Source organism: Phasianus colchicus, chromosome 24, assembly GCF_987193195.1.
Source record: "Phasianus colchicus chromosome 24, bPhaCol1.hap1.1, whole genome shotgun sequence".
Taxonomy (NCBI): Eukaryota; Metazoa; Chordata; class Aves; order Galliformes; family Phasianidae; genus Phasianus; species Phasianus colchicus.
The window spans coordinates 4843086-4868938 of record NC_143459.1 but is presented as its reverse complement, the minus strand read 5'-3'; the positions used below and the strand labels follow the sequence as shown (position 1 = coordinate 4868938).

Sequence of the window (25853 nt, the reverse complement as noted above, 5' to 3'; positions counted from 1 at the left end):
CACATGAAGTGCATGGAACAAGGCAAGTCCTTGCTGTGCTGTCGATTTAATTGACCTACTATTGAGGAAATCTAAAACTTCAGAAGGAAGAGCGTTTGCACAAGTAGAGATGCAGCACCAGAGAGGAAATGGCAGAGTTCAGTGCTGAGATGGGGGGAGATGGAAGAGAAAGCAATGTGAAGATCAGTTCAAGGTGAAAACTGGGCAACATACCCAAGCAAAGAAGGAGATCCCAAGCAAAATTCAGAGAAGGGAAAAGAAGGATTTGGGGCAGGATCTGACATGTGATGTGCAGGCAAAGGTCAGCAGCTGGTGGCAGCGCCCCTGGGATGGAGTGGAGCTGCTGGGAAGCAGCTCTGTGCAGCAGCTGTGAGAGCAACGTTCCTTGCAGCTCCCCTCGGGCAGCGCAATCACAGAGCACTGCTGAGCTTTAACCTCACTTGGAGCTGCTTCACACAGAGCTGTGTCCACGTCGGCCCTTATTCAGACTCGGAGGAAACGTGCAGAGCAGACAGAAAACTTTCCTTTCTTTGCTAATTTCTCCATCTGTTTTGTGCTTTTGCTCTGTTTGCCCGTGGTGCTGTGTGGGTGCTCGTCGGGAGATGGGCGTTTCGAAGCTGTTGTGCAGCTTTTCTCAGTAAACATGGTTTGACAGTCACTTTAAGTGGGGCTTTTGCTGCAATTCTCATATTTCGTTTCTTTATGTTCTGCCAATCCAGCCGAGTCCTGCAGCTCCTTTGTCCCTCTGCTATTCCAGTCCAACCCTGCCCCCTACATGAACACACAGAGAAGTATTTTGTCCAATTTAAAGCTAAGCAATTTTTATTTGTAGCTGTAAATGGGTCCATTAGTGCTAGTCAGAGGAAAGCTGAAGAACATTTGGGAGATAATTGGGCCTGGGTCCATCAGAAGGTCTCGATGCAGAGCCTGCCGCACTGTGTGCTGGTAAAACATCTGTGTAAATAGCTCTGCAGCTGAGGTTTCATTAGAACTGCCCATCACGACAGTCCTCCTAGAGCTCTAAATACGCCAGAGACTCTTCTGTGTCTACCCAAAATAGCAAGCTCTCCACTTAGCGGCCCTGCTCTAAAACTGGGGTCGTCTCATTTCAATGTTCCCGGCTGCAGGCGTGACCCGAGGTGCTTTGTTGTAATGTGCTGAGCTATCAAAGCCTCTCCTGATAGCGTCTCATTAGTCCTGGGAGAGGTGAGGCTGGGGTTGGCATCCAGCTGCGCCTCTGAGCTGAGTGTATAATTTTCTCGCCACATCTGGGGAGGGGGAGATGTGTAATGGAATGCAAATAGCCCTCTGTCACAGCAAAGAATGTCATTTCCAGGAGGATTTTCTTTGAAAAAAATATAAAAAAAAAAAGAATATACCTTTGGATGAGAGGAGATAATTCTAGTGTTTGTGGAGCTGAGCGACACAGAAAGTCAGCTGTAACCTCGGGCTCTTTCCCCAGCTCTGCTTTCCCCAGCTCTGCTCCTTTCCAGCCCAGCATTCCCATGCAGGTCTCCTGTTGCCTGCCTGGCTCTGGCTTCCCACACAGCCATTCTGCCCTATGTCTTTGCATCTCCTGTGTAAGGCAGGCCCCATCACCCCTATGCAGCCATGCTGTGGAGCTGCTGGGTCCCTTCTTGCTGAGCACCGTGTTCAGACGTGCACATTTGTTTAGCAGATCATCATCTGTTCCTTCTGTGCGCCACTTAAACTGCCTGTTGTTATGCAAATCCGGTAATGCATTTATGAGTGCTCTCCAGAGATTGCGAATGGCAGCTAATCTGGTTAGCGGATCGTTCTGCCCTGACCTGTGTCACATTCAGCACTGATGCTTCCTGCGTTCCTCCAGAGATGGAAGCTGTTCTGTCACAGTCAGCGAGTGCTACAGCAGCTGTACTGACCTGAACCTGGGGAACTGCTGGGAGGAAGGGTAAACACACACATGTGAAGAAGCATTTGAGGTGTATTTTCAGCTGCTGGAGGTGTCTGCAGCGTCTCTGCAAATGGAGCTCAGCTGGTCTGGGAGTGAAGCAAGGCTGGGCTGAACCCGTGCCCCAGTGAGGAAGATGCTGGTGGTGCTGTTTTGGGCTTGTGGGAATCAAATGTTGTTTCTGCATTAGAATTGGATAATATTTTTTATTTCATGAACTCCGTTGTCATTGTTCTTTTTGGGAGTTTTTCTACTTAACTTGGGGAAGATCTCTGATAGTTTGCATCACTTATCCTCTAGACAAATCTTCCCAGGAATGCACGCTGTGTATATAGGTGTATATATGTATATTTTGTCACACACATTGCAAGAAGATCCTGCACCAGATCAAACCAGAGAACAAGGCATGGGATGCCCGAGGAAGCGCCTGAAGAGACATCTGAAGGCCTGGCGTCATTCCCCCTCCCACCCCCCTTGTACCCCCCCCCTCTCCCCCCCGTGCTCTCTGTTTAACGAAGACTTCGGAGACAATCACCATATCAATAGGACGAGAAGAGCACCGAGACATCTTGGAAACAACAGGATGGCTGCTGACTGACACCAGATAACACACGAATCAACAAACGTCAACTGATAAGATTGTGAACCTGGAGTACCCAGCCAATGGGGAAACAGGGCAGGGGGATGGATAAAGGGAAAAAAAGGGTATAAAGACTGTCATCTTGTGTCCATAGGTGCTCCTGCTTGCGGGACGCCCGCCATTGCAATCGCGAATAAAATCTGCTTTTATCAGAGATACCGTCCTGACAAAAATTATTTGGATGTTTCCAACAGGCTGGACAGCACAGTCCAGAACCCGAACCTAACCCTGACCCTAACCCTGACCCAGACCCTAACCCTAATCCTAACCCTAATCTGACCCTGACCATAACCCTGAACCTAACCCTGACCCAGACCCTAACCATAACCCTAATCCTAACCCTGTCCCTGACCCTAACCGTAACACTAACCCTAATTCTAACCCTGACCCTAACCCTAACTCTAACCCTAATCCTGACCCTAACCCTAACCCTAACCCTGACCCTAACCCTGACCCAGACCCTAACCATAACCCTAATCCTAATCCTAATCCTAATCCTAATCCTAATCCTAATCCTAATCCTAACCCTGTCCCTGACCCTAACCCTGACCCTAATCCTGACCCTAACCCTAACCCTAACCCTGAACCTAACCCTGATCCAGACCCTAACCATAACCCTAATCCTAACCCTATCCTAACCCTGTCCCTGACCCTAACCCTGACCCTGACCCTGCCAGGCACAGAGCTCCACTCCTCACCTGCTGCCCCTCTCACTTCTTCCCCATGTGCTGAGTGCAGCCAGAATGACAAAATCCCCACACGTTTCTTGATCAAACGCTGCTTTGATTGTCTGCGAGCTGAAAGAAACGTTTCTGATTTTTTAAATGCTGAATTGAAGCTAGATTGAGGGAAATTAGCTATCTTATTGAAAGAGAAAAGGTTCATTAAAAAGTCACTTTGTTTTGACTCTACATTTCAAAGGCAAATGCCTTCAACAAGCCCAAGTCTTTGAATAATTCCGATGTACACAGAGCACTTTATCACTCATAGATCACTGGAAGGCTGCATCACACAGCTCACAGTGGTGCTTCCATCATCCCATCCCTGCCATGCACACAGTGTGGTCGGGTCCTGAGCCCCTCCTGCCCAGCTTGGCACACGTGCTGCCCTGCTGCTCCCTGCCAGATGACAGATTTCAGGATAGCATTAGTGATGAGGAGCTCCACTTTCATCAAGGAAAATAATTAGTGGGAATGCATGCAGTTTACAAAAGCGGTTCAATTAAAGAGAATAACAAGCCTTTTACAGCAACAAAGGAAGGGCTAAGTAGACCTCAGTGAGTAAATAAAGCTGCAATCAGTGCGATTAATTTGAAATCTCAGGAAGGCCTGAACTGGATTGGTATTCCAGCAGCCTAATGTCTCTCGTGGGACCACAGAAGAAATCATTCCATGTTTTAGGGAGAATGTGAGGCCCTCATTAATTGTAAACAGCGAGAAAAAGGGAAAAAAAAGTGACTAGTATTATTTTGCTCTAAATTTCTTGTCTTTGGCATCACAGGTTTTGGTTGGTGTTCCCTTTGTGAGGCTACAGCGCAGCAGAAGATCCCCATCTTTGATTCTTTTGTCCCACCCCATTGCTGGGGTTCTGGGGGCAATTCTCTGCTCAGCTCATCAGTGCTGGCACCGCTGCCCGCATCCGTCCTGCAGCTCAGCACAGCCATCCCCTCCCATACGATGTCCTCTAGGAATTAATCCAGTATTATTCAGGGGAAAAGGAAAAATAATTTCTGCCTGAAAATCGATGGCATAGGTGACAATTATCACCGTGTCTCCCTCTGTAGACACCCAAAGAGGCTGTGAGCAGTAGGTGCACACACAGCAGCCCCCCGCTCCCTCCCTCCCAGCAGCAGAGGGGTGAAGCCTCATCCTGCAGAGCAGTTGGATTCCTCTAATTCAATTTCTCTTCCCAAGGCTTCCTCTTGCTAAACACGGCGAAGCTGTGTCTCAGCAGAACAAAACAAACACTCAGCCTGGATCCCGTGGATCAGCCTTTTGCGGCACCCCAGGGAGGCGCGTGATGGTTTAAAGCAGACGGCAGGCAGGTAGAAGCAAAACATCCCATGCATGGGCCTGCAGCTGGGTAAACAGCTCTGCTGTGCTCCTCTGCTTGCAGCTGGCTCCGAGCCTGGTTGTGAGGGCAGCACGGGAACAATTGGTTTGTACCTGCTCAGGGTTTGGATTGATCCCCCCCTCATCCCTCGTAGTGCAATTCATGGCTTTTCTCATTTAAGCATGCTGTTTCTGTGAACCCAGCCTGCAGAGCTTTGCAGCAAGGGTGCCGTGAGAGTGAACTTTCCCCGAGCGAGTGCTGAGTGCTGGGCAGTGCCTGCTGCAGGAATGGCAGCTCGGAGATGATGGGGTCAGGCTCTGCAGTGCGGTGCCAACCTCCCCGTAGCGGCCGTTTTGCGCAGGAGAAGGAGCAGCGTTTGCATTAAGTCCTCCAAAGTTTTGATAACCTCGTTTCCCTCGGGGGAGGCTTTAGGCAGGATAATGTATAGCCCACTGTTGTATGTTCCGAATTCCATTTGCTGGAGATCAGTATTTTATTGCTAGAGCAGTGCTTAAAAATTGTTCTCTATTTTCACAGCGTTATGGGAATTTCTGGCACCCGGAGAGGGAAGAAAAGGATTTTTTGATAAGACGTGGCCTCAGTCTTTCTTTATTGGTTCTGATGGGAATCTTTACCCCCACAAATTAATCCTCTTGGTTCCCTGCAGAGGGGCTGTCATGGAGTGTGGCCTGGCCCCCCAGCACAGGCTCTGAGCACACGGTTTGGGTACACCTGGTGGCTGTCGGTGCTCGGCCACCAGCAGTGCTGAGCTCCAGCAGCTCTGCCTAAAAATAGGACTCTTTGAGTCTCTTCTCTTGTTCCTCTTTTTATCCCATCCTTCAGCAGCCGCCGGGGCCAGCCATGTGCTGTACTTTAATGCCTCCCCAGTGGCTGCCCTTTGATTTGCTGTGCAGTGTCTTCAGCTCCAGCATCGCTCCGCCAGTTCTGCAGTCAGCCTGTCCCCAGCTGGCACTGCTGCCTCCATCCTGTGCCCATCACCTTCACACTGCCCACATCCCTCCCTCCCTCAACACATCCATGTCCCTGAGCATGCCCTTGCTGCTGGGCTGCCCATTGCTTTCAGCAGCACAGCTTCCAGAGGCCATGGGCTGGGAATGTGCATCTGCATCATGGAGAGGTTGGGGAGCCCGGAGGTGTGAGCAGGACATGCTTCCCCTCATCACTACTGCAGAACGTTTCAGCTGCTTGTGTTTCTTATTTTATTGCTGTGTTTTCAAAGTGTTACCACAATACTTAATTGCCACGGTTACTGAAATACTTGGATAATTACCTTCTATTCCAGTTCTCATACCATAGCTGTGTGAGCTCAGCACTGGCTCTGCAGTTGTCATCAGACATTGCTTCTGGACAGCAGTACCAGACAAATGGGTCTGCTTCTCCCTTCGGGGCAATGACAGTTTAAAAATGCCCCGTCCTGCCCGTACTTCCTCCATTTGGCAGCTTTTTGGTAGTTTATATAATTTGGCCGTGATCCCCTGTCTAAACCATGTCCAACATTTCATGCAATAAACTTAATGGACTTTTCCGTCTTTGAACAGCTGAATTCTTTCTGAGCAGCTGCTCTGGGTTATTGATGGCCTAATTAGAGCTCTGCCTTAGGCCTGCCACCAGACTCTGGGAGACTTTTACATATTCCAGGATGTAACGGAGCAAAGTGTCTCCAAATGATCTCAGAGCACAGCTTGGATCTGGGGAGCTCAAGGTGGGTGAGGAGGACTGGAGGATGCTGATGGGCACAAACCTGGGGCTGCAGAGGCACAGCGCTGCTCCTGGCACTGGTGGACCGACGTGCCCTGGGTGTGCTCTGTAAATCCAGTTAGGAATAAATCAAAGCAGCAGCAAGCCATCGAGCCACCCGAATCTCAGACAGCTTTGTTTGTGTCATTTTCATTTGCCTGGTTAATCGAATTGGTTGGAATTAGAGGGTTTGTCTGGATAATAACATTTTCTAACCCTCTGGAACACAAGAGGGTTCGGCTGCGGCGAATGCTGATGTAAAGAGAGCAATGCTGATTGCAATAACCTGGCCCTAGATAGCATCAATTACCCACTTGTGGGGGATGTCTGTGTGCTGGCTGCCAGCCCTGTGCCATTCCTGCCTGCAGGGATTGCACTGCACCCAGCATCCCTCGGTCTGCAGTGGTGCTTGTGCTGGGGACCGGGCGCAGTGGCATTCCCATTGCAGAATACAACTGCTTTGGCAGCCTGTCAGATTGCATATTGATTACAGCCTGGCTGTCTCCTTTACTAATTGCATCTTCTCTCGTGCCCCTTGGTGGCTGCTGAAGCTGGAGGCTGCTGGGTGGCAGAGAGAGGGGCACGTGGTGATGGCTGGTGGGGTGCCTGGAGGCTGCTCTGCACCGCTCTGCAGGGCTGGGGGTGGAATTGCTGGGATTCAGGGGATGCAGCTGAGCTGTGCCACGTCTGAGCCACCCTGCCATGCTTCCACTGACTGATGTGGCACATGTTGGTAGTGTAGGCACCTTGGTGTTCTTGTAGACTTCTCCATGGAGGAGAAAAGGCAGCAGCCACATTCAGTTTCTCCAGGGTTGTTGAACCCAAAGCCATTTGATCCGGACCCACACCAGTGGTCCCACTCACAGTAGTGCCATATTTCCAGCTGGGAGCTTCAGGGCCAGCAGTGAGACAGGTGTGGATCTTATGCCATGGACAGCAGAGCCAGAGGGGAGCGGAGATCTGTGCACAGAGGAGCTGCAGAGCCAGAGCCAAGGGCAGGGCTTTGTGTTCTGAGCATTGCAGTACCAGAATTCACCCTGAAGGACGTACAAATGGTATCACCTGGTGTCGTTACGTGGTCACCCACAGGCTGGGCTGGGCTCAGTGCTGTTGGCACAGCACACTGCTGAGGATTGGGCTTCACCAGCCTGACGCTGCTGCCAACCAAAGGAGTCCCCCCGTGCTCTGCTCCTGTTTGAGCAGATGAGAGCTGCAAAGCCATTAGCTGCGAGCGTGTTCCTTAATGTGGCATAAGCAGCTAAAGAAGATGTATTTATGCTCCTTCATTTGCAATTGATAATCTCAAGAGTGAGAGGCTGGTAATAAATAGTCTCGCTGGGGCTCCCGTCCCGCTGCAGCCCACGCTACAGAAGGGAATAGATGGCTCATTTGCATAAGATAATGAAACTGCAGCAAAATAGTAAAATTGCAAAGCAACTTTGTTTTAATAATGACAGATGCTTCTTAAACACTTTAATGATGTCTCTCCCAGCAGTTTCAGCCACTAGCAGAATGAGCGAGATTCTTGCAGTGAAACCCAGAGCCTTCCTGCGAGATACACCTCTTCTCTTCCCCGTGTTGCAGTGATGCCCTCACCCCGTGCTCTGCCCCTCCTTCATGTAACAACACCCCCTCCATGCTGGTAACCGCAGAAGGAACCCACTCACTTTGTCCATGGCAGAGCACCATGGGGCTGTGTGTGTTGGCTGTGCACCATCACTTCCCTGCCCTACGAACCCCTTTGAAAGCACGTTAGCTGGAGCCCATATGTTACATCAGTGCTGCCAGAAGATCTCTTGTTTACTAAGATCACACTTTCGCTCTGCGTTTGGAGCGTGCAGCACAGAACCATTGATACAGTGCTCCAAGTGAGAGGTGTCAGCACACTGCCTGCCTGCAGTTTGCTCCGTGCTCCTGGATCCAGCAGTGCTGCATCCCTCTGCAGCTGCATCCCTCTGCAGTGTTTGGAAGCCCATCTCCATGGCTCCTGGGAGATGCTCCCTGCAGGCAGCGCTCCAGGCATGACAGCACCAGGAAGCATTTGAGCCTTTTGATTTGTTTTCAGAGTTGGGAAGTGTAGAGGAAAACCCACGTCCTCTTCTTCAATAAGGCATCCTCCTTTTCTCTGTTCCACCTCCAGATCTTTGAGGAAGTGAGGAGCGTTCGGCTCATGGGAACGTTCAGTCCAGACCTGGGGATGGGATTAATTGGTTGTAGGGCTGCTGGTGGTGTCCGCTGTCCTCGTGCTGCTCTGTGCTTTGGGATCAGAGGATGCTGCTGCAGACAGAGCAGTTCTGCTGTGATTTGGGGCTCCGCAGGTGAGGAATCCACAATGCAGACAGCAAGCACCGTTCCCTGATGTTTGCCCTATTTGGCCCAATATGGACTGATGCTCGCAGGGAGCGCGGCGCCTTTTTACGAGTGAAATCCATTGTCTGATTAAATATTCATCACACATGATTGGCAGCACTGTGCGGGCTGAGTGACAGGGTTAATTACTGCCTGGTGATAAGGCACAGTGCAGCACGGCGCTGGGAGGCTCCCAGGAGCAGCCCCACGTGCCCCAGTGCTGAAGGAGCCAGGCGAAGGCATCGGCTGCTTTTACCTTTTTTCCCCTTCTTCTTTTTGCCGTATCCTCTGCATATTGATCAGGGTTTGGAATAAAAAGAGGAGCTCTGCAGGGCCCTCCTTGGTGGGGACGTCGATGCTGCAGCTTTCCAGGGCTGGAGTGAATAACAGAGATGAGAACAATTTATGAGACGACCCTTAGGAATAATTACAGTGGGGAGGGATTCTTTTGACCAATGCCCAGGGAATGGCAGCTTTTGGGGGTTATTCGATGCAACCCCAGGGGGGCTGAGGTCCACCCATGGCTGTGCCATCCCTGCAGTGAGCACAGCCATGCAGTGCTGTCCCTCTCTGGGGACCACGGGCAGCTGCTGTGGGCTGGGCTGTGATGGGCTGGCTGCATTTAGGAGCCACATTCCAACTAAGGGAGATGGAGGCATCAGGCACAGACTGGGGCAGATTTCGTTGTTTTCTAGAAATTATTTTTTATTTAAAATTTAAAACCATATTACTTCATACAGCAAACTGTGCACTTTGATATATCACAGTGTCTTAAAAAGGAAAATAATTGGAATTTTTTCTTTTTTCTTTTTTTCTTTTCTTTTTTTTTTTTCTTTTTTTTTTTGGAAATTTTATTTACATCAGCCTAGAATGATCAGCAAGTAACACAGTTACTATGAAACCAAAATCGTTACAAAATGTAGAAATTACAAAATAGAAATTCTGCATGTCCACAAAGGAAATTCCCCTGAATGTCAAGGAGACCAGTTTTTGTTTTTTTCTATTTTTCCTTTTTTTTTTCCGCACTCTTTTCCATTGTTGTTGTCAGTTGGTTATGTTTTGTTGTCTTTTTTCCTTTTTATTTCTTCTTGTCCATTTTTTTGTTTGACAGAAGTGTGGGCAGTGCAGTGCATCCCACACTGCAGTGCTGTGGGGCTGAGCAGTGTCCCTCCATGTGCTGACTCCGTGGGTTTGTAGTGTTGGTGACTTTACCCAAATCTCATCAGATCAGCCAAAATGGAAGAGCAGCCCTGGAGGGAGCTGCCCATGCGTCCCTGCTCTGTCTCACAGGAGACCTGGAAGGAGAAAGCAGGTGAGAAAGGGACAGTGAAGGGGAATGGGAACGCTGCGGGTACAGTTCCGTAGCCCTAATGGGTTTTCTTCATTTCCTCCTCACTTCTTCAGTCCCTCTGCCCACCAAGCAAGGAATGAACCCGCTTGAGAGTTGGAAGTCACATTCCTAAGACATGAGTCGCTGGTAGCCATGAGCAGGTCACAGGGCAGCTTGCAAAAGGCTTTGATGCTTCGTCATCATATCTGCTCCTTACGGTGTCTCCCCATCTGCCAGGTTCCTCACTGCTGCCTGCACAGCACAGCACAGCACAGCCCTGGCTGCATCCCAGCTGCGTTCCCTCTGCATCCCATCTGCATCCCATCTGCATCCCAGCCTGCTCCAGCATACAGCAGCGATGCTGACATCAGGGCTGCCCAGCACAGTGAGCAGGGCTTGGGGGGGAGGAGGGGGCTTGGGGCCGGTGGTGTCTGTGCTGTCTGTGCTGTCTGTGCTGTCTGTGCTGTGAGCTCCCTGCCCAGCAGCACAGTGCTGTCAGCAGAGCTGGTGCTTCCTGGGATGAGCAGGATTGCGATGGCTGAACCACACAGACACGTGGAGAGCTGGTGTGTGGTTGGAGAGAGAAGGGAGAAAGCAGAGCCGCAGCAGTTTGTCTTGCTGGCCGACAGCACGAGCAGTGCTGGTGCTCACCTGTCACTCTGGGGCATTTGTGAGTAAAAGGAAATTGAACTGGTGTCAAAGATGAATAACCGGTGCTCACGGCAGTAGTGATATTTAGCTCAGTAACAAAAAGAGGTCTGCGGAGAAGCAAAGTGGAATGCTGGTTTGGGGGTGGTTCGCTCTCAGGAAATGTAAAGCAGGTTTCAGGCTTTGTTTTTATCTTTGTCGTGGTTGTAAAAACCTCTGTCTAATGGCTTATAAATCTGCAAGGGGAGCATCAGCTCTGCTGCCCTGCCCAGCCCTGGGGTGGTGAGGAGCACTGGTGGTGCCCATCAGCTCAGGGAGCAGAGCTGTGCTCATGGTGCATCCTCAGCCTTGGGTGCACAGTCAGCAAAACACAACCGTGGTGATGTGCACTGAGGTGGCAGCTTTCAGCTCTGACTTTTTACAATTTTTATGAAAAGGTGGAAATAAATGTAAATTCTTTGCATATCTCTACTTGAGTCAAACTATGACAAATCCGTTTTTAGTTTCGGGTCTCTACGTTACTTCTTCACATCAGGGGAGAACAAAATAAAGACAAATTCTTTTTTGGGGGGAGGGAGGAAGGAGCTGTCTCCCCTTGATCTAGGTTGCTAATTGGGATCAGCTCCAAGGAAACCTTCCTGATGGAGGGTGAGAAGAAGCTCCCTGTGCTGTGGGACGCTGGCAGGGGCTGCGCTTTTCTTCAACACCAGAATCTTCACCAGAGCTTTGAAGCACTTTTTGCAGTGCTCGGGTGCTCGTGGTGCTCGGGGTCTGCTTGCTTCTTTTTGCAGTGGTTTGGAAGATATGGGTTGTGTTCCCATGGAGGGACGGAGCGGAGCGGCGCTACTCAGCATTCCTTTCGGTTAGCAGAGGGGTCTTTGGTAATTCTGACTCGATTGGTGCTCAGGACCAGCCTTCTGGGTTAGCGACCTGAAAAGAAGAACACAGTGCATGGAAGATTCCTTAAGAACACATGAGTGCGTTTGCGTGGAGCTGTGGGTGGGTGAGAGGCACTGGGCTGAGCTGCACCGTGTGCTGGGACCCCACCGGGATGCTCAGGTGTGAACACAGAGCTGTGGCCAGCTTCATGGCACCCGTCCTGTCCTCCTCTGGGATACAGCTCTCCTCCCATCTCTGCTGCAGCCCACGGGCTCTGCTGCCTGGCAGCAGGGGGAGGAACCAGACTATGTGGTGTGGGGTGTTGGGGCAGCCCCAGGCTGGCAGCAGTTCCTTGCAGTCCCCACACACACCATGCCAGCCCCTTCCTGCCTGGCTGCAGTTCCATTCCAGCTTGCTGGGCTGCCTCGGCTCCACCAATGGCTGCTGGGGTGCCTCCTCCGTGCCAGCAGCTGCAGTGCGTCGGGGGGCTTCTCCTGTCCCTTTCTCCCAGGTGTGCCATGCACACCCGATGGACAACGTGTCCCTTTATTGCCATGCTGGAGGAGCTGTGCTCGGGGGCTCCTCGCTGCCCGCTGGGGCTCAGTTTGGCTCAATTCAGTTGTGCCTCCGCGTGTTGTCGGTGTGTAAACATCAGACTCTGGTGGGGCGTTGGGCTGCACGAGGCCAGGGAGCAAAGCTGTAAAAAAATGAGGAATGAAAAACGAGAAGAACAAAACAGAAAAGCCCCGAGACCCACAGTGCAGTCTGTGCTTTGACGTTGTTGCTTCTGTGCCGGTGATGGATGCAGCTGTGTTGAAAGGCCTTGTTCTCGAAATGAACCAAACCAAGCTTTTTTTTTTTTTTTTTTTTTCCTTTTTTTTTTTTCCTGTGTTTTTTTTTCTGTCTTTCTTTCTTTTTTCCCTCTTGTTTTTTTTTTTTTTTTTTTTTTTAATCCTTTCTTCCCTACTTCTCTGCGCATCCTTCGCACATCCTTCCCTCTCGCCCCCAGTTTCTGCTGCTTATGGGAACACGGGCGTCAGGCCGGTGTTGCAGCTCATGCTGTCCTTCCCTGGCAGCCGACGGTCGTTGAAGGTGTGCATGTTGATCACAGCATCTGCCTTCACCATGACGGGTGGGGGTGGTTTGTGCTTGACCCGGCGCTGGCAGGTGAGTGACAGCCGGATCTCATCGGCCACCGCGCTGCAGAAGGAGCGCTGCGGAGAGGAGGCACAGAACGCATCGTTACCACCCCGTGCCTGCAGTTTTGGAGCTCATCTCTGCAGCAGCAGAGGTTCGGGCCGTGCTGAAGGCATCAGGTTGGATATTAGGTGAGATTTCTTCTCCAAAGAGCAGTGATGCACTGGCACAGACTGCACAGGGAGTGGTGGGGTCGCCATCCATGGAGGTGTTTCAGAACCGTGGGGATGTGGCACTGAGGGATGTCTGGGCATGGGGGGGTGGGATGGGGTTGCACCTGGGGGCTGAGAGGGCTTTTCTGACATCAGTGACTTTGTGATTCTATGATCATCTGTGCTCAGTGGGACTTGAGCTGTGTGCAGGCTTTGGGGTTGACTCTCTCTGCTCTGGTAAGGTTATACCTTGGGTGTGCTAACTCCTGCAGGAAGGCAGAGCTCTGGAGGGTTTGTGTGATGCTGCTGGGGGCTGGTACGGTTATGAATCAGAGAGGCAGAGTCCTGCTGGACTTGCCAGTGAGCAGGTGTCTGCACCTGTCTGCCCTGACACACAGGCTGAGTGTTTTGCTGTGGTTTTGCTATGGATGTGCTTCCCATTACAGCACCACAGCACGCAGGAAGGGCATTCCTACAGACAGCCTTTAAATGCCACGGGCACTCATTGTCCACAGGATGGGACAGGCAGGGAGCACGGGGAGGGCACCCAGGGGTGCTGTGGCTCTGCCCTATGCTGGGGGCTGGGGAAAGGGAAATCCTCAGCACTGGGCTAGCAGGGAGGTGTGGGGATTGGTACCTGCTCGCGTTCCGCCGTCTTCCGCAGCTTGTAGATGAACTCCACCATGGCCACAAAGACCGACAGCACCAAGCCTGCTGCCAGCACGATGAAAATGCCACCAATGTTCTGGATGCCCAGGGCACTGGCCTCCTTGTTCTCATCCTCAGGGCAGCCGTTCCCCCGCCACCACTTCTCCTTCATGACGTGCAGCTTGTCCTCCTCCTGCAGCTGCAGGATGGCGATGGTGATCTTGTCCCGGTATGGTGAGCCTGGGGGCAAACAGCACAAAAAATGGGGATGCCCTCCCGGTGAAGGGGACCTCCAGATTTCTCTTTGGGAAGGTGGTCCATATGAGCTTTGGTGTTTGGAAATGGGTTGTTGGGAGAGGATTCTGTCCCTACAGCCACTTACCCATGGGGGTCCCAATCCCGTAGCCTTTGGAGTCGATGAGCCCCCCGACCTGGGTGAGGTTGCAGTTCCTCTGGGTGATGTACTCAATGGTGGTGGACTCCATCAGCAGGGCGTAGTCGGCTGTCAGGGTCCGCTGGATTCCTTCCTCATTGTTCTTAACGAGAGCTGTGGGTTTGCTGCTCATGAAAGCCCACATTTTTTCGAAGGTAGAAATTTTGGATTTCTGGGAAAATGATACCAAAATAAGAATTAGTATTCTATTTGCTGGGGAAAAGAAAAAAATTGCATCATTACAGTTAAAAAAAAAAAAAAAAATGACAGTGAGAGAAGACAGAGAATGTTTTGGAGGATCTGTTTTTCTCTCTCTTTCACACGCTCTGTTGTATTTCTGTCTTTCCCCAAGCACCACAAGGAAACGTCTCCTCTGAGGTATGTGCAACTGCCAAACAAATTTAACGTACCCACATAAACAGAGGTTTGGAAATATTCGAGAAGATTGTCTTATGGTTAAAAATAGGCTCTGGTATTCTTCCATGAGCAGCAGGCGTTCTGTTAGAAAGGAGGAGCATGCTGTCTAGCTTGCTCTTTGTACAGAGCACACGTTTTTCTTCTAGGAAACGTGTTGGTGAGAAGAAATGTGGCTCTTTTTGGTCTTTCCATAACGTCTTAAATACAGCCTTTGTCTGTGACCATGCTCTTGGTTGGCTGCTGTGCTGGGGGCAGGCACAAAGCTCATCCTGCACACGGTTCTGGCTGCTGTTATCCATATATTTATACAGGGGAAAATGAGCTAAGCCAGACAGTCCTTTTTTCTGATTGATATTTCAGATGCTTTGCCTGCCCACCTCCTTTTTTGGGTCTGTGGCTGTGGTCACCCATCCAGCACTCCAGTAGTGCCACGTGGTGACAAAGGCCATTCTCTGCTGCTGACCCATGGGCTCATCCCTGCTGGAACAGCCACGGACTCAGTGATGTCAATTAGAATTCATCCTCGTTATAATCCGCTGATGAACCTGCGGTGCAGGAGCGAGCTGCATTCAGGAGGCAGGATAATCTCCCTCGCCTGAAAATCCGGTCCAGTGCCCGTGAGCTAGATTTGTGGCATCTATCAAGCCTCAAAGAGCAGCAAGAAATGTCGCCTCCAAAAGGATTATTAAATATCTGTGCATTACGATGGGTAATTGAAATGAACAGCGCACTCGAGTTGCCGATAACGACTTGTTTAACATTTATATAGTTCAGATCAGAGGCCTCTGGGTTCACTGGCTCTCCCTTTTGCTCTTTCTCTTCCTGCATTTAATGCTCCTTGGGTGTTGACACAGGGCTCTTAAACAACATCACTGTTCTCCCAGTTTAAAGCACAGAGCAAAATAAACTGGCAAAAAATCAATAGGCTGCATTTAGTGAAGCTAATAGGACTTGCATGAGGCATTGTAGCTCTTCAGGCAGCTTAAATTACATGAGACAGGACTGCTTGGAACAGAAAGAAAAACACTTTTCTCTTCTCTGCTCTTCTTAAATCCCTTCTTTTCACCTGCTGCAGGGACTTCATTGTGTGGAAATAGCAGGATGGATGCTGCATGGCTCCAGCATGGAGTCCTGGGCTGCAGACCTTCCTGTTTGCTGCAGCCCCAGCCTTGTGTCTGCCCAGCAAGCTGCTGTGGCCTCGTCCTCCCCAAACAGAGCCCTGGGGTGAGCAGTGGTTGCAAAGGCAGCTTGGCACAGCTCGGCACAGCTCAGCATAGCTTGGTGCAGTTTGGCACAGCTCTGCTTTGGCGGAGCTCTGCAGTCTGCAGCCCTCCACCTCCCCACGGGGAATTTATTTCCAGTTAGTTTCTTTAACTCGGCTAACAGGAGATAAGAGCAGTCCCTTTCCAAGTGAAAATTCACCAGCTGTAATTCTCAGCGCGGCGCCAGCGGTTTGATAGAGCCGGCTATTTGTTAGGAGTCCAATTTAGAAGTGATTGTCAGTCATGGTGAGAGCAGCCATCAATCAGGCGTTGCAGGAGGAATGTGGAGCTGCAGCTCACACCTCGCAGGGCGCTGCGGCCTTCAGAGGGTCTCATTTATCTGTGGGATGTGGGTGATGTCCCCTGAGGACACACCACTGCCGTAAACAAACCCGTCCTCGTTACGCACAGCCGTTTGTTAGCAATAAATTGATACTCAATGAGTATCAAATATGAGTACATACGTGTGTACGCCTTCTGGGATGTGAATACTGGAGGTGTTCAAGACCAGGTTGGAGGGAACTTAATGATCCTTGGGGTTCTTTCCAGCCAAGGGGCAAGCAGCCCCTGCCCTGGAGCGGAGTGAGGGGCGTGCAGAAGTGGGCAGCAGCCCCACTGTATGCAGGGAATGCAGGAACTCAGTGTTTCTGAGCTCATTCTTTAGAGTCACAGCTCAGGAGCTGCCTTTAATAACCAATGCTTCAAGAGCAGTCACCCAAATAAATTAATGGAATAGTTTAGAGGAGGCAATATGAGGCATCTTGCCAAGACATATATGCTTTTTTATCAGTGAAATTGGCAAGAAAGTAACTTTCAGGCTGACGATTTTCAATTCCAGCCTGTATGAAAAAATAAATTGATTTTCCCCAACTGAAGATACTTACTCTGGAGGATTTAACATTTCTGTACAAGTGAATGTATGTGTACACACATCCACACACCCTCACATTAAACCCCACGTTTGTTCGGAGCGAGACAGCATCTCCTGCATGATATGAAGGATTCCTGGCATGATCCGCAATGAAAGCGAGATGCTGCTCCCAAATTAATTGATCTGTTTACTCCTGTAACTCAATCTGCATTGCCAGGAAATAAATAGCTGCTCCAAGGTTCTTCTCGTGAAGTCGCAGTCTGCTGATGCAGTCGGGAAGCTCTCAGTGCTGCGGTCTATGGGGGGGTGTGGGGGTCTCAGGGTGGGCAGCAAACAGCTCTGCCAACTGCCCATGCGTGAGGGCTGAGCGAGTGCAGCATCCCCTGTGCTGTGCCCCTGTGTGTGTCAGAGGGCAGCGCTGGTATTCATCTCCAAACAGCAATGGCAGAACGCAGAGAAAGGGAAATGTGCTGCAGCAATAAGCTGTGCCAAAGTGCCCATTAGAAGCCCAGGGAACGATCCTGATGCGTAATGATAGGAAGCTATAAAGATGCTGTGTCCTTGGTTTAAAAAAAAAGATAGTTTCCTTTTATTTCCATATAAAAACTCTTATTGGAAAGAGTAGTTAAAACACCCCAGTAAAAGGCTGCATCTCCAAATGGCTGCGCCTTCAGAAGGCAGCACTGTGCTGCTCCAGCTTCAGCCAGCAGCCATGGTGAGAATCCTACTGCTGATCATCAGAGACCCCAAAAGACCCCCGCAGCACAAAGACTGAGCATTTGCAAGGAGGCAGAACCCTGCTTTCATGATTTCGGGGGAAGCATTGAATACATACATACTGCCCAGGAAAACCTTTGTGTATGTAACACAAGCAATGCGTGTAAGCTGAAGATCAGTCGTGCAAGGCACGCATGGTAGTGTGCAAGGATCCCCTCGTGCATTTGGCACTGAGAATAAAGCATGCCTCTGTGTTCTGCCGTGGCCTTTTCTTGCAAGACAGCTTTTTAAGGTCACCATTAAATTTAAATTCCTCTCCAAGCTGGGATGCTCATTGCTTAGGTTAATCACCCCTCATTTCGATTCCTTTATTCTCTTGCTCTTTTCTAAAAGTGTGTTTTTAAAGGCCAGCTGCGGTTCCAAAGGTCTTTTTAAGTCTCTGGGTTTCTTTCCATTTTCGAGGCAGCAGTGAAATATGAATGCTCTCAGCACCTTCTCTGCAGTGTTGGCTAACTTCTGAAATTATGTTTTAAGCAGCAGAAATAAACGTGATTTGATTCTGAAGCGTTGCTGGCATTGCCATGCGTGGGGCTTCAGGAGGTAACGTGGGTATGTGAGCAGGGGCACCTGGGGGCAGGAGGGGCATTTTGGCTGCACACAGAGCAGTGTGGCCCAGGATGGAGGAATAGCAGTGGGTGAGGTGTGGAAATGGGGATTCTTAGGGAATGAAGGAGTTTTTTGTAGGCTTTAGGAGCATCCATCCTCTTTGCTGTAGGTTGGAGCGTCTGAGCCTGTGCTGGGTACAGCCCCCAAAGCCGTCAGATTGCTGTAATTTTATAATTGCGACTTCAATTAGCAACTGGGAGAGAAGGATTTAGCCATGATGTGAATCTAGGTAAGCTAAAGTGACGGGGTTAATGTCTTAATGAAGATGGCAGGCAGGAACAACCTGCTGGAGAGGGGAGGCAGCATCCCGAGCCGGGTCTCACCTTGAAGAAGGTCATGGTTGCGCCGTCCTTCACAGCCCCATACTCGATTTTGGTTTGCTTTGCCAGGTCGTCTGCCGAGTCGATGGGGGATTCCATCCTCTCCACCGTCAGGAAGGCGGCGAGGTTGGCCGTGTAGGACGAGATGATGATGAGGGTGAAGAACCACCAGATGCCCCCGATGATCCGCGTGGAGAGAGCCTTGGGCATCAGCTCAGAGCCTGGGGGAGGGGGCAGGGGGGGGTGGGACCAGAGAAGGGACCTGTTTTATATACATCATCCACGTGCATACGTACATATACATCAAGGATTGGGTTCCACTGTCAAACTGTAACAGCTACGCAATTAAAGCCAGCTGCCTTTGAGGCACATCAACCAGACAGATGCATGCGAGGAGATCAGTGGGTCCTTCTGTCCCTTTCTTGCTGACCTTGGGTACAGTGCACAATTTACAGGAAACATTCAAACCGAAGTAATTAACGAGGCAGCTTTTATGAGATTTAAATAGCGAGGCATTGATGAACTTTGATGAGTGTTTTGTTCTGCCATTTAAAGAGTGCTTCGCTTTTATACAGATCGCTTTTCAAAGCGCTCACTCCAGGGAGTGTGTTCAAATACACAAGGTTTAAAAAAAAAAAAAATCAAACACTGAGAGAAAGGAACTATCAGGGTCCGGTGCTTTGAATGGTGGTTAGAAGTAGGGGAGCTGGAGATGCTGCTGCATGAAAGGTGTAACAGGACTGGAATGACTTTTACTGAGCAAACATGAAGGACTAAATGGGCTGTGCTATTTTTGTAATCACCCAAGACACCTTTTAGAGCCAGGAAAGAGCTCTGGGTTTGAAACAGCTGCATTTGGAGGATACATCCAACCTGGAATTTGCAACAAAGAGCAATTTTTGGCTTTGCAGAGCAATTTTGTGCAGCGGCATCAAAGCCTGGTGTGGAGTGCAGCTTTTCTCCTGTCTGAGCGCGGCGAGGAGGCGCCAGGAAGCAAAGCGTTGGGTTTCCAGTTTGCTTTAGTTCTTCTCAAGACGCCTCTCCTTTCCATCCCATCCCTCGCCCTTTGATGCACGGGGAGGTGTGACATCAGTCTACCTTTGAAATGTTTTTCTTCTTAGATGTGGGATTGAGTTAAAAAGAATACAGATCTTTTCATGTATCCACGGCTGCTGCCCATCGGGGCAGGTGTGGGTAGGAGCCCCACTGCTGTGGGGCAGTGCTGTGGGTCTGGCACTCGCTGGCTGCCACCACCACTATGGGATAAATAAAATGGGAAGGGTGTTTGATGTTTTCCACTGATTCCTATTCCTGGATTTTCTGCAATTAGACCACAGCTGTATTTTGCTCCTCATTCAGCACTGCTCACAAGCTCGCTCCGTGCTGTCTTCCTAATGGATTTGCTCTATTCATTCCATCTCTATACATTCTTTTTGCTCTGTTGCATCCATAGATACAGCTGTAATCCTATCTGTGCCCGTTTCTAAGCTCCCTGCCATGCTGGTAACCCACACCAGCAGCTCTGGGAATGCTCCAAAGGGCTCTCAGCCATTTCCCAGCGCACAGAATGACCAGACAGGGATGGAAACAGGGACAGATCAGCATGCACAAAGCTCTGTCTTCTGCAATAGATCTGAGATCACATATTTAAACACATGGCTGAATTAACAGAGCTGGAAGGCTGCTGCTATGTGTGGCACTGCCCCTGCATACCCCGCACTGTGATTCCCAATAGCTGCTCTGGAGCTGCTCCTTCCAACACCTGCACATGTCATCAAGAGTAATTACTGTTAGCAGGGCACATGTGAGCTGGCTGCAGAGGGGCTGTGCCCTGCAGGGTGAGCTCATGGGATGGGCTTTGAGCCAGCGCCCAAAAAAAAGGGGAAAAAAAAGGCTGAGATGCTCAGTGCTGCTCTCACCCAGAAGAAATCTGGGGGCTCTGTGGGCACACGGATGTAGGAACCCCATTATGGGCTATGCCTGATCAGAGCAGCCCCACTCCCCATCCCCTGACAGCTGTGCCCAAGGGCTGGCAGCGTCCCTTTGTGGTGTCTGCTTGGATCTGACAGACACAGCGATGTTATCTTGTTCCTGTCACATAGAAATGAAGCCGTAGGTCTGAAAAGCCGCAGCAAAAGGCGGTGTGGGAGAAGCAGCAGGGAGCTCTGTACCTTGCTGCATCAGCGCGCCCATCCCGAACCAGAAGCTGTTGAACAGGGTGAAGTTGTTCTCCACGATGTCTGAGCCGGGGTTGCAGGGATGTGCATCGTACCACTCGTATGGGCTGAACCTGTGGGGACACAGAGCAGGAGCTCATTAGCTGGGATGTGGCACGGAACACAGGCCATGCACACCCGGTGCTGCTGCTCCATTTGCTCCTTAAAGAAAAAGGCAAATTCAGTGCTGGGTTTTGGGCAGTAACCAGCGTGGCTGTGAAGCCCTCTGTCCCACACTGCTGCAGAGATGGGACGTGACAGATGTGGGAGCAGCTGTGATCCTGTGCCTCTGAGCAGAGGTGCAGCACTGACCCTGCAGGCGGCTGGGGCAGAGCTCTGGTGCAGGGGACTCTGCTGGTGCCTGTGGGATTGCACTCAGTGGAGCTCCTCACAACCCCACAAGCAGCAATTCTGTGTGTCAGTGCTCACTGTGGGCACACTGCAGGGCTGCTGTGATCTCGGGCCATGGGAGAGCACTCCTGCTCCAGGGGAAATCTCCATGCACAGCCCTCTATTCATGGGTAAAACAGAAGGAATTCAGCCATCTCTGCACACATCCTGCCCAGGAGCAGTACATGGGCTCTGCCTCTGTTAGCCAGGAGCTGGGAGGATGCCCCGTAGGAGGGATGCTGAAGTTTATAGAGCTGTTTGTTTACGTTATCTTAGAGTCCCAGATTTTGCAGAGATTAAATTAAAACCATAATTGACATAATTGTTCTTGAACCAGGCATTAATTACCATCTCCGCTTCCTTCTGAAATCCCTGTAGTTTTGCAGCAGCCCTGTGGAAGAGCCCAGCCTGCAGCTCACAGGGCTGCCCTGTTCCCCCATAACCCATGCTGGATGTGCTGCTCCCCAGAAGGTTTGGTGCTTTGCTTCTCGTGTCCACAGGCATGAAGAGGGATGTGCTCAGAGCACAGAACACCTCTGTCCCAACACAAAGAGCTCACGATTCAAGGAGCTGCCCCAACCTCTGCTTGCTGCACGTACCTCTCACAGAACCCAAATTATAGAGCAGGATGGAGCTGTGCTGGGGGTCCTTGGAACCACCCCCACCACCCCCCTCCCTCTGAGATGTGAGAAAATCAGAGAGGAAAAGCAAACACTGGGCTGAGCTGTGCTCTGCCTCATCTGTTCAACCTGCTGTCAATGTGTGCTGTGTGAGCGATGCTGCCTGAGCCCCAGCTGTGGGGTAGAGGTGGAGTTTGGGGCTGGATAGAAAATTTCTCAGGCTGCCCGTGGTGGGCTGTGAGACAGAAAGGAATTGCTGAGATCAAATGAGGCAGGCAGGATGGCACACTGCAGAACTTCAGTGAGAACCTACCAGTGCTGCTCAGATTACAGGGAAATATTCAGAAAATTGCAAAGCAGCCACCACCTTCAGTGCTTGAAAAGCAGCAGGACCATTAAAAGAAGGGGTGGGGAAGGAAGGAAGCAGTGAGTACTGCTTGGTGACCCCATGCAGCTGCAATCTGGGCTGCCTGGGATGTGCTATGGGCCGGCATCCCTCTTCCTCAGGTGCAGAACAGGGGCTGAGAAATATTTCATCAAAACCCCTGATTACTTTCTTGTCTCTTTTTGGCAGGGGAGCATTTCAAAGAAGGCTTAGTTAAAGGTGAGATCTAACACGAAATGCTTCTGAGTCTAAATTGCATCTCCAGAGAAATCTCCCACGGATCACCCAGTCCTGGTTGCAATTAAGATGAGTGTTGATCCCCACCCTGCTGTGCTGGAAGTGATGGGTGGTGACTGTGACCCCACACCGTGTCCCCTCACAGGAGATCCCACAGAGCTGTTGGCATCGTGGTTCTCCAAGGCTGGGAGCAGAAAGGCTGATTAAAGGGGGAGGGGATCACATCCATCCTCTCCTGCCTCTGAGCAGCCCCTGGGTTGGCTGTGAGTGGCACTGACCTATGGCTGCAACAGCAGCACATGACTCTGGTGCCTGGTTTGGGGCTCACAGCTCTGAGTTGAGGCTTTGTGATGCTGAGTGTTTTTCTCCAGAGGATGGAATCTGAAAGGCCTGGCCGGGGTCAGAAGCAGTTATTGGCAGTGTTGCTTCTAAGTGTGGTAAATACATCCTATATTGCCCTCATGAAAGCTCTTAACTCTCTGTCATTCCTGCAGAACCTTAGTTACACGGAATGCTTGATGTTCTTAAAAGAGTCTGAAGGCAGAAGGAGCATCAGGAACAGAACACGTGGAGAAGAACCCGTTTATAAGGCTGTGTTTCAACCCCTGTGTAGCCCACACAGTGCAGTGCAGTGCTGTGCAGTGGGGCTGAGCAGTGCTGGGTCCCAATACAGCGGGGGCTGTGAGGGTTGGGGGCTGCCAGCACTGTCCTGTACTGCAGTGCCTTGTGTGGGTGCAGAGTGCACAACAAACAGGCTTTGGAAGAAGAATCTGGGTCCTCGAGCTGGGTTTGGTACTCAGATGAGTAGGGAGAAATAAACTCATAACAGTTAAAACTGTATTTGAATTCTAATTCCAAGCTGTGCGAGCATCCCTATAATTGATGGCGTTCGAGCCAAAGACGTTACGGCAGCAGAGTCCATCTAGCTGTGCTCTGCATGGCTGACAGAGACATAAAGTGAAGAAATTCCATTAATCATCGCAGTATTTCTCCTTTCTGTAATTACCAAGGTTCTCTGTCCCGGGTGAGCACCTGACTGCTGAGAGCACCAGCACTGGGGGGCTCAGTGCCTTCTGCCCTGCCCCAGGGCTCTGCTGCATGGCAGAGGTGCATTGCAAGGATTGGGAGGGAGGATGCTTCCCTTACAGCCTGCAGCCCTGGGGACCCTTGGTGCCATCAGGGGGTCAGGGATGGAGAAGCTTTGCCCCCCCCCAGGTGGGCTGGGGAGCGCTGGTGCTGTCTGCCAGGCAGGGATTCCTCTGACAACTGCTGTGATGTGTAATTAGGATATTACATAGTAAACTCAGGAAATCATCTCTAAAAGCCTCCAAGGACCTGAGGGAGGTTGAAAATTGCAGATTTGTTGGAACATGAGGGTTAATGGGTTCTAGTTACTGCAGTTTCATGTTTAATCTCTGCTCTGACTGCCTGATGGATGGCAGGGGCTGAGGCAGGGGCTGCCTTCTACACTGTGCTGTGGGGAAGCACAGCCCTGGGGGGCAGCAGGGGCTCCTGAAGCACTGCTGCATGGCTAGAGGTGTGCAGCAGGCTTCCCTGGGCCTCACCCCACGTATCTGAGCACCTAAGGAGTGTGCATAGCCAGGGATATGGCCAAGAGCAAGCAAAGGCTTTGTTCTGCTTTGAGGAGGTGGCATCACGTATGCAGAGCAGCCCTGGACTGTGAATCTCATCAAAGACGCTGTGAAATTAATAACACATGCAAATGTATGCAAATTCTGCTGCTTTTAAATATAGAGGTTTTAAACATGTTAATTAGATGCATATTAATTTCTGTAAACAGACACATTGTCGGGTCCGTAGCAGTGCGTGTTCTTTTGCCATTGGGAAGGCTGTGGGGCTGGCTGTACCCTTGCTGGAAGTGGGCTGTGCAGGAGGGGAGGCACTGATTGGAATGCACAGAGTAGGGTCACTACAGGGAAGATAAAAGTTGGTCCCGTTTTGGTTTAACACAGAGCAGTGCCACCGTTGAGCACAAAGCCATCTGCACTCTGCAAAGCCACGGATGCCCTAAGACCCTGTGCTGCAGCTGATGCTGGGATCTCCCTCTCTGGGAAGGGTAGGAGTGGAGCGGAGCAATGGGTCATGGTAATCTCGTTAATGAAACAGGATTAACATCGTGGCTCCTGTGGTGCAGTCGGATCCTCTGCGAGCTGCGGGGAGCAGCGGGGCCCCGTGGGCATCCCCTTACCTGGCTATGACAAAGAGCACGCAGCTGACCCCCAGGTAGGCGAGGAGAATGTACATCCAAATATCAGGAGACAAAGGGTTGAGGAAGGAAAACACACTGGGGTTGGTCCCGTTGGGCTTCCGGTACAGAATGCTGACCCCCAGGGTCATAAAGGGCTTGGAGAAGTCTATCGCTTTTTCCCGTACGTGGGTGATGGTGAGAGGAGCAACAGCCAGGTCAGCTTTCTGTGCACGGCAGGGGGAGAGACACAAAGGGAGAGAGAGAGAAAGAAGCCATTAGACAGTGAGCATCCTCATCCCTCCAGCCCTGCTCCCCAGCACATGGAGCTGTGTTTGCTGCCTGCTCTGCTCCTGGGACACAGGGCAGCGCGGCCACAGGCACAGAGCCTGGCTTTCAGCTGTGCTGGGCTGTGGGAAGCCTGAGTTCAGCTTGTTCTGGTCTGCTGAAAGGCATCATCATGCCCTGACCCCAAAGGCTAAGTCTGCACTGCTGGGATGGCTTGGGAGCCACAGCAGAGCCCATGCTGCAGTGATGCAGAGGTTCTGTCATTCATCAGAGTGCTCAAACCCAGCACTGTGTGTGTCCCAATGTGAAAGCTGGTGGAAATAGTGAAGGATTTCACTCCTGGTATTTCTGAGAGAGGGAGGAAATGAGCAGTGCTGTGGCCAGGGCCAGCAGCCACCTGCATGAGATCCTGCAAGCCAGAACTGTCAGAATGATGGAGCAAGCAGAATGCCGGCCAGGAGCTTGTGCTTTGCCACAGAAAATGAGAAGAGAAAAATCTGCATGGATGCCCGAGGATCAAAACGCTTTTAGCACAGTAATAAAATTTTACTGTGTCATTTCAGCAGCTCCTGTGATCTGATGGCAGCCCCACGTCCTCAGCAACACGTGTCCCATGCAGCCAGTAGGAAGCAGCAGCCCGGGCTGTGCTGTGCCCACAGCTTTCAGGGCAGGACAGGGTGCTTTGATGCCCTTTTTTCTCAATGCAGATTTTTCTGGAGGTGGCTCTGATTGAGGCTTTGCTGATGGAGAGGCTGTGGATCAGCCCCCCATAGGTGCAGCTGCCATTGGTCACACTGTGTCACCGCAATCTGGGTGTCACATACTGGCCCTGAATGCTTCTTTCTCCCATCCCCAGCTTTGTGCTCTGCACGGTTAGATGGCTTTTATTAGAAATGAGGAATTATGGTGAGTGCCAACAGCTTAAAGGCCCTTATCCAGCAAAGCCACTTAAGCACATGCTTCTGCCTTCTCGGAGCCTGCACACCCTCCAAGTGCTACGGATCTCCTCAAGTGCTGCTCTGAACCGAGGCCAGGGAGCCAACATTTTCAACACAAAACAGGGCAGCGCTGGTGCTGCATCACTGTGTGCTCCGTGCAGGGGAACTGTGCTCACTGCAGATCTCTGCACTACTCCCATGGACCATGCAGTCCCATCTGCAGCTCTGCTCCGTGGGGCCGTGTTGGGTCACAGCTCTGCAGCCCCTGGAGCAGAGCACCAGGACGTATATTTATTCAAGAAAG

The 25853-nt window shown here is 51.0% G+C and overlaps 1 protein-coding gene across 1 annotated transcript in view; it reads right to left on the bottom strand.

Annotated features, from left to right (window-relative positions):
• Window positions 1-12521: 12521 nt before the first annotated feature.
• The window catches only part of GRIK3 (glutamate ionotropic receptor kainate type subunit 3), a 69845-nt gene continuing 56513 nt past the window's right edge, over window positions 12522-25853 (bottom strand). The window contains exons 11-16 of the mRNA XM_031594885.2: window positions 24327-24550; window positions 20441-20559; window positions 18273-18490; window positions 13966-14188; window positions 13573-13823; window positions 12522-12800 (exon numbers count right to left, since the gene is read on the bottom strand). Coding sequence (XP_031450745.1) covers window positions 12606-12800; window positions 13573-13823; window positions 13966-14188; window positions 18273-18490; window positions 20441-20559; window positions 24327-24550 — 1230 coding nt within the window. The 3' untranslated portion in view covers window positions 12522-12605. The remainder of the gene's footprint in view (window positions 12801-13572; window positions 13824-13965; window positions 14189-18272; window positions 18491-20440; window positions 20560-24326; window positions 24551-25853) is intronic.